At 44.2% G+C, this 8,472-nt stretch overlaps 1 protein-coding gene and 1 long non-coding RNA gene across 3 annotated transcripts; one reads left to right on the top strand and one right to left on the bottom strand.

Moving 5' to 3' along the window:
- Positions 1 to 237: 237 nt before the first annotated feature.
- LOC125529845 (putative F-box protein At4g21240) lies at positions 238 to 2,535 on the bottom strand. Its single transcript, XM_048694266.1, has 2 exons — positions 2,335 to 2,535; positions 238 to 1,630 (listed from the first exon to the last, which is right to left on the bottom strand). Exon 2 carries the CDS (start codon positions 1,596 to 1,598, stop codon positions 432 to 434), a length of 1,167 nt encoding a protein of 388 aa, XP_048550223.1. The 5' UTR covers positions 1,599 to 1,630; positions 2,335 to 2,535; the 3' UTR covers positions 238 to 431.
- Positions 2,536 to 2,923: 388 nt separating this feature from the next.
- LOC125529846 lies at positions 2,924 to 6,977 on the top strand. Of its 2 annotated transcripts, none has more exons than XR_007292748.1 (10): positions 2,924 to 3,392; positions 3,485 to 3,802; positions 4,442 to 4,639; positions 4,758 to 4,874; positions 4,968 to 5,072; positions 5,163 to 5,271; positions 5,343 to 5,625; positions 5,731 to 5,867; positions 5,957 to 6,229; positions 6,336 to 6,977. It is a non-coding gene; the product is annotated as an uncharacterized LOC125529846 (long non-coding RNA). The 2 variants fall into 2 exon arrangements; XR_007292747.1 differs by having other exon boundaries at positions 2,925 to 3,392; positions 5,366 to 5,625.
- Positions 6,978 to 8,472: the final 1,495 nt, after the last annotated feature.

Genomic DNA, 8,472 nt, shown 5'->3' on the forward strand with positions numbered 1-8,472 from the left:
GGACGGCGCGGGGGCAAGGGGGCGTATTGTGTTTATCCCTAAAAGAAAACGACTACAACTGCATCTCTCATATTTTCTTGATGGCATTGTCTTCCTAGAAACCATGCTAGATGGCATGCCAACGCTGCACTAATTCTCTAGTAGCACAAATAATTAGCATTTCAAATTGAAGCCAGTGCCATTCACACTACTTAACAATGGGAAGCGAAAGTAAATGGGGAAGAAGTAGCACAGGTGTATAGCATAGATACTCCAACATATCATGATGACGGTCAAGACAGCACAAAAGGCACCCGCTGGTAGCAAAAGAGCTAGAACAGCCATATGGATTGTTCAGTTCTACTAGTACTATAAAGTAAGAACTAGGACCTTGTGCTCATAAAGGATGGATACTCCAAAGGCATACATGGCAACTAGAATTACAAACCAGCTTATAGCCCTATGAAGAATGGAGGCTCCTTATCCACACCACCTTCTTCTTGCATCTCACAGAACGGAAGTGGAATCATGCTCTCTTGAAAGTACTGATTTGTGAAGTATGTTGAATATGTTCCCTCTTTCAGCTCGTAATATCCCAAAAACTTTCCGTCAGTGTCACAATGCAACAGATAATCAGGACCCACCGATGGAGTGTGACAACAGATCAGCAGCTCACGCTGGTTAAGCAGTGCCATCTTAGAAATATACTTGAACTGTGGTGATGTATTCATCGCTAACAAGTTAATCCGGTACTTCAAGGCCCAGACCTCAGCCTCATAGTCTTGCATCACCCAAATCTCTATGCTGGCATCATTGTCGATGCATGAAGCAAGCTTGTTGTCCATCTCCAACAACGACACCCGACGGCCCAACCGGCCAGGACTGCGCATCCACCGGAACGTCTCAGTAACTGTGTCAAACACCATAATGTCCACGGCAGTCTCCATGTAGATTCCTGTTAACCAGTGCAGGCTGCCGCGGTGGTTGACTTGTGAACTATAGCAGGAATCAAATTCCCCTTGGTGCCAGAATTCCGGCAAACGCGATGACACAGATGGCCGACTGATGATTCTCGGCTTGTCGGATCCAAACCTGAGAACGTAGCCACGAAGGCAGCCATGTGAGAACCAAAGCACCCGGTATTCCCCAGATGGTTGGTGCTGGTAGAATCCAGCTATGTAGATGCGGGGAACCCCTGCCGATGATGATGGAACTCGAGGTTGCGGTAGTATAGCACATTTGCGAGTGGCCGGGTTGCAGATCCAGAAATCAGACTCACTGGACAAGATGAGAAAGCCATCACAGGCGCCCAGGAGATTATGGAACTTAGAGTGCTGGATGATTGGACAGAGCTTTTGATCGGCTCCAACACTTTTGTCACGGAAGACAACGAACCTGACTCCTTCCTGTCCAGGGATATCCTGTCTGATGACAGGGAGCAATGGCTGGCGGCGGCAATTGTCGAGCATGAACTTGTCGGTGGAGGTGGCACTGCGCCACAACTTGCAGACAGCACGACAGCGAAAGAGGTCCTTGGGGGGCAACCAGACGAGGATCTCTTCGATCACAATCCACTCGGGCAGGTCGTCGAGGACGGTCGTGTGGCTTCTTTTCATCATGGTGATTGACTGCCACCGGTGTTCCGTCAAATCTACGGTAAAAAAAAGATGGAGATGATTGAGCTTATCTGTACCCCTAAATTCAACTTGGCAAACACATAACAGTATTTGGCATAAGTCAAAGATATAATGTGACGCTTTATATTCAAATGCTCTATGGCAGAGCACTGCTATGAAGAATCTACCATATAAAAGAGGAGCCAAAATCCACTGGCACGAACCATAACTCAAAAGTGTGAATTGGCTAGAGTTTTACAATTGTCGTCCCGATCCTACATGATAAGCAGAAAATCATGCGGCGTACCATTTCAATGTAACAATATTTACTGCAAAAACATGTCAGTAGAGACTAATGAATAGAAGGTTAAACGAATGAACAAATGTTTCATGTGCTTGTTGTGATCACATCATAGTTCTGGTGACCTCAGTTGAGATGCCATCAAACATTGTGTACTTTGTAATCAAATAGTCGTGCATAATGCACGAATCAGCTAGCAGAAACTCTAATCCCTGTTGACTAATCTGCAATAATGTCTATATCCTGGCCATGTGTTGTGATTGCATCAGGTAATGGGAGAGGAGACAGGGGTTCCGAAACCAGAGGGTCTAGGGACTAATAGTGGCTTCTTTTCTACCAATTTCTGTGTTGCTCATAACTGAAATCTCATATACTAATTGGTAAACAAACAAAAAAAAAGGTGAATTTGTGGGGTGTTCCAAGTGCAGTTCGTCTTACCGATAGGAGAGCAGCGGGCGGCTCCTCCCGCTCAGCCGCTGCACGCGTTGCCGTCGAGGGGAAGGACGACGGCGATCCTCCCGAAGCGGAGCGGACGAGGGCTCGCTCGCCGCTGACAGATATTGGGAGGGGGCGAGGAGGATCTTCTGCGCCGCCGGGGAGAGGAGGCGACGAATGACCCGGCCAGAAATGATGTTATCGGCGACACGCTATAGGGCCGGAGTGCGCTGGGAAGGCCCGCGTGAGTGAGTGGGCTGGTTACTGTTACATTGGGAAGGGCCCGGCCATTCCAACAACTAATTCCTATTGGCAAAGCACATACCTCTCCCACGTCTTACAAAAGTATATCCACTAAAAGAGAATGACTAAAGACTACATTGTTTTCTTAGCAAAAATGGTAGATGGCCTGTCATTGTTGCACACTTGCACTAATTCTCTAGTAGCACAGATTCATCCCACACATTAAGAGCTTAGAAAGTAATTATAATTTCAAGCTGTTGTCAGTGCCATTCACACTGGTTAACAATACAAAGTGAAAGTGAACGGGGAATAAATAGCACATGTATAGCATAGATACTCGAACACATCACGATGACGCTCTAAAAACCTAGCCTCCACAACAACGCACGCACACGACCCTTCCTCCTCCTTTACCTCCCTCCCAGCCGCCGCCGCCTCTCCCCCTCTTCCTCATCGTTCTCCCCCGTGACGCCGCTGCCTCTCCTCCTCCTCCTCCACCTGCCATCCGCAGCTCGACAAGGGCGGTCGGGTCGTCGGGGTGAGCAGCGACAGCGACGGGCATCTGTGGTGTGGAGGAGCAGGAGTGGATGAGGATGACTGTTGTGGTGAGAAGAAGCAACGGTGGCAGCGCTCCCGTTGCGGTGGGGTGGGAAGAAGATGGATGAGGCCGGCAATAGGCGACGCCGTTCCTTCCAATATCGAGGATTTGGGGGTTGCGCAGGTTTGGAGCAGCCAACCATGGATTCGCTGTTTGAGTTGTCTCTGCAGCGCATCGGGGCTGGATATCCTCGGCACCAGCGCACCGCCAACATCCCTAGGTATGGCAGTCTTGAGCATCTCTTCATAGCCGAGCCCCTGATCTGCAACAGCCCCTGATTTGCCACATTTTTTTGTGCTGTAAATGTCCAAGGGGAAAGGCGCCAGGCCGCTATCACCAGTGAGGAGAGCTCGCGTTCCCCGTCGATCTCGCGCCTCTGCCGGCCGGAATACGTCCGTGGGGAGGAATGGTAGGGAGGAGCAGCGACGCAGGGTCTCATGGTAGGAAGAAGATGAGGGGAGGCGGCCGCCACCACCGCTCCTCCCCTTCGCGTTTCTCCTCCTCCCGCGTATGATCCATGGCTTCATGGCGGCGACTGGCTCGAGGTGGGGGAACGGTGGCTGGCTGAGGCGGGGGAGCGGCTGACGCGGCGTCGGCAGGGGATGTGTGCATCTTCTTTTGTTTGAAGAGGTGGGCTTTTATTATGGATCTTTACCACAGCATGGTACTTCAACTGCTTGTCATTTATCCTATTTGCCTGGAGAAATACATGCTGTGGTAAGCCGTTATTGTTAGGCTTGCTCATATGCATCCACAAAAGATGTCTGCTGTTTTTCTTGGTGTACTCTTGAACCAGAGTTATTTTTTATGCTACTCTTGTTCTCCATTCATATTGATTTACTTGCAAGTTGGAGGTTAAATTTTGACATCGGATACCATTCGTATTCCTTCTTAACGAGCCAGCCATTCTTCAGACTGAACTGCTTGACTTATGAAGTGTGCTTATCATATAAATTTTGAACAAAGGGATTATTAAAGTTAGGGCTTTGCTACTTTTTTTACAACACCAAACTCTTCGTAGTTATCATTTCCTGGAAGTATTATTGGGTTAGGACTAGGAACTGTACACCTACAAAGACATATTATCTATATACAGTTAATCTGCTGATAGTGTTAACATCTCTATTCTTTGTTTGAAGGTATTATTTGTTAAGCGAAACACAACGGCCAAAAAGTGTCATCTTATTTTAGATATTACCCTTGTATAATCTGCTTTAATTGTAGGTTCTTCTGCTTGGCTCATTTGCTATTTTTGTGCTTCAAATGCAGAGTGTTCCTGTTCAAGATGGACAAACACCTCCACTGGTGCAGTACTTTGGCACATTGCTTACTCAAGGGAAGCTCAATGCTTACGAATCCCTTGAGTTATCTTGACTTATTGTCAATCAGAACAAGAAGAACCTTTTGGAAAATTGGTTGGCGGAAGACAAGTTGGAGTGCAGTGAAGAGCTTGGAGATCTTGTAAAGGTAAAATTTCGTTCTGCCATGTTTCTTGATTGCATAGAGCCATAAGATATAGCCGTGTTTCTATTAATTTTGTTTACTATTGTGTCTGGAATGTTCTCTCAGTGGTATCTTATTGCAGATGGTAGACAATGATCTGGCGTTAAAAATATACATAAAGGCTATGGCAACCCCTAAAGTCGTCACCGCTTTCGCTGAGAGGAGGGACTTTGACAAGATCCTTATATACTCAAAGCAGGTATAGTGCTTTTGTACTGTTAAATGTTGTTTTTAGTTATCATTGGCTAGCAGTCTATTTTTTTTCTGATCCACTGACTACTTTCTTGCACAGGCACTCGTTGAGTTCTTTGGAACCCTTTCTAAAGAATGGGCATTAGAATGCATGAAGGACCTTCTACTGGTCAACCTGAGAGGAAATCTTCAAATTGTTGTGCAGGTAGCCTGCACAGTTACCTTCTCTTTCTCATTACTGCTCCCCCCACCCCCTCCCCCCTCTATTTGTTCTAATTATCAAATTCATCTGTAGGCCACCAAAGAATCTGTGAGCAGCTTGGAGTTGATGCTTGTATTACACTGTTCGAACAATTTAAATCATACGAGGGGCTCTACTTCTTAGGGTCCTATTTGAGCTGAAGGTACTTATGCCTGATGTAGATAACTTGATATGTTCTGTTTGCCCTTTACTTACTGCGTCACACTTTAATAGTTGACTTCATCACATGGAAACAGCGAGGATCCAGATATCCATTTCAATTATATAGAATCAGCTGCAAGGACTGGACAGATTAAAGAAGTTGAGCGAGTCACAAGAGAGTCTAACTTTTACGATGCTGAGAAGACAAAGAACTTTCTGACGGAAGCAAAACTACCTGATGCCCAACCACTCATAATTGTCTGCGATCGCTTTGGTTTTGTTCCAGATCTTACTCACTATCTGTACACAAACAATATGCTCCGGTATCTCTGTAACTCTCATAAATTTACAGAAGGTATGTAACTCTGTAACTCTCATAAATTTTAGTTTTATTTGAGTATCATTCTTCTAATATGTCGAGTATATGAATGTCTAATTTGCTTTTTTCTCTGTATTGTAGGTGAACCCTGGAAATGCTCCGTTGGTAGTGGGGCAGTTACTTGATGACGAGTGCACGGAAGATTTCATTAAGGGTTTGATTTTATCTGTTCGTTCTCTTCTTCCTGTCGAGCCACTGGTTGATGAATGCGAGAAGAGGTTTGATTGATTGATTCTGAGCCCTTGTCCTGTACACACATGCGCACATGCTTTTTCTTTTGGTCTTATTTGTTTAATATTTTGATCAGGAACCGTCTACGTTTACTTACACAATTTTTGGAGCACTTAGTGAGCGAGGGTAGCCAAGATGTGCATGTCCACAATGCTCTAATAATCATTGACAGCAACAGCAATCCTGAGCATTTCCTTACTACCAACCCGTTCTAGGACTCCCGTGTGGTGGGTAAATACTGTGAAAAGAGGGATCCTACTCTTGCTGTTGTTGCTTACAGACGTGGACAGTGCGATGAAGAACTTGTCAATGTTACCAACAAGAACTTGCTGTTCAAGCTCCAAGCTAGGTATGTAAAATTTCTTTTTCCCTTCTGATGCCTTGTCGATATTCCGAATCTTTATATCCATTGGGCGTCTGCTTACATGCTCAAATCGTGTGATTTTAATTTCCAGGTATGTGGTCGAAAGAATGGACGGCGATCTGTGGGATAAAGTTCTACAGCGTGATAACGAATATAGAAGGCAGTTCATTGACCAAGTGGTTTCTACTGCATTGCCTGAAAGCAAGAGTCCTGAGCAAGTTTCTGCTGCTGTTAAGGCTTTCATGACAGCTGACCTCCCTCATGAACTGATCGAACTTCTTGCCTTCAGAATTCCGCGTTCAGTGGAAACTTCAATCTTCAGAATCTGCTCATCTTGATAGCCATCAAGGCGGACTCATCTAGGGTCATGGAGTATGTTAACTGACTAGACAACTTTGATGGTCCTGCCATTGGAGAAGTAGCAGTTGAAGCACAACTATATGAGGAGGCTTTTGCCATATACAAGAAGTTCAACTTAAATGTGCAGGTTGTCGATGTTCTGTTGGATAACATCTGAAGCATAGAAAGGGATGAAGAGTTTGCATTCTGTGTCGAAGAAGATGCTGTCTGGAACCAGGTTGCAGATGCTGTCCGGAACCAGGTTGCCAAGGCCCAGTTGCATGATAAATAACCTTAAGGCCGCTTTCATAACTTTGTACGGATTGTAATGCAGTGCAATATGCATTGCTTTGTATGAAAATGCTAAGTATCAACCTCCGTTGTGTTCAAATTCTTTCGAAGATTTCATTATCAGTCTTTGGACCATTATTGCTTGCACATTTCATGCTTTGAATACGCTTTTTGCGCCAGGGGCGCAACGGGTCATCTATTTATATTTAAAGAAAAGAATGGTTGTACCTTATATTTAAAAAAGAGAATGATTGTACCCTATATTTGCTTCCCATAACCCGATCTCATAAATACTACAACATCAAGAGTGAGAAAATGAATACATGTTGATCCCCTGTTTTCATAACCTGATATTTACATTTAAAGAAACAAGTGATTGTACCTTATGTTTAAAGAAAAGAATGATTGTACCTTATATTTGCTTCAATAACCTGATCTCATAAACGCTGTAACATCAAGAATGAGAAAATGAAATTTGTTTTCTGCTAACAATGCACATACGCCACACCTATTAATCCCTTGTTTTCTTGTTGCCTGACAAATAGTAAAATATGTATACTCTACAGTTTAGGCAAGCTCAAAGCTCAGCCCCTGCTATTCTCAAAGAAATAGCTAAGCCAGCACATATCATTCAATTACTATGAACATTGTGTATCTCGCTCAAATGTATCTTCTTCACTATCATCAGTCAGCCGCAATGGAAAAAGTCAGGATCCCAATAAAAGACCTTCTGGATGCTATGATGCAATAGCTTGGCCTTCCAAACGCAGAGTAGTCAACATAGAAGGCAAGGACGGTTGGTCTTGACGCAACCATTAACTATCCATCAAAGCACCAACTGGATAACCGACTTTCAAGGAAATCAATATCCATCTACGTGTACGGTAAACTCAAAGAAGCTGAAGATCGACCGGCAACTGAAGCTCTCAAGTAGTCTAAATAAGTGAAGGAACTTTACCGCATAATAGATACAAACTGCACAGCAAGATCAACACCCAAAGCCAACAATCTGAAACATATTTTATCACAGATAAGATATGTTGTTGATCGTCTTAACGATATAAGGTTACAATTAGAAGCCGTTATATAGAAAACAAACAAGTATTATTGGAGCTTGAGCGATGATATTGAAGAAATTTCTGCTCTGAGCAATGCAGGCCATGAAGAACAACATCTATGAAGACTTGCCTCAAAGAAATCGTTCTAAACATCCAGCGATACATCCGTCTAACATAGCTCTGCCTATCTACATGCCTTGCTCATAATATTGTAAATGATCATTCGTAAGCTTCTTAGGAAACATGTATCATCAGCAACCATCTATCTATCATCAATTCGTACTTATTTCCATATATTTTCTTCTGTGTCTACATATTTTGATGCACACTCTTTGCGCAACTGGTCATCTAGTGCTCATAAAGGATGGATAATCCAAAGGCATACATGACAAACTAGAAGTACAGACCACCTTATAGCACTATGAAGAATGGAGGCTCCTTATCCATACCATCTTCTTCTGCATCTCACTGAACGGAAGTGGACTCATGTTCTCTTGAATGTACTAATTAGTTAAGTATACTGGAAGCTCCCCCCCCCCC

The sequence above is a fragment of the Triticum urartu genome, unplaced genomic scaffold (genome assembly GCF_003073215.2).
Source record: "Triticum urartu cultivar G1812 unplaced genomic scaffold, Tu2.1 TuUngrouped_contig_5898, whole genome shotgun sequence".
Classification (NCBI taxonomy): domain Eukaryota; kingdom Viridiplantae; phylum Streptophyta; class Magnoliopsida; order Poales; family Poaceae; genus Triticum; species Triticum urartu.

Coding starts and splice junctions, on each gene's coding strand:
- LOC125529845 (XM_048694266.1), bottom strand. CDS start 1,598: ATGATGAAAAGAAGCCACACGACCGTCCTCGACGACCTGCCCGAGTGG.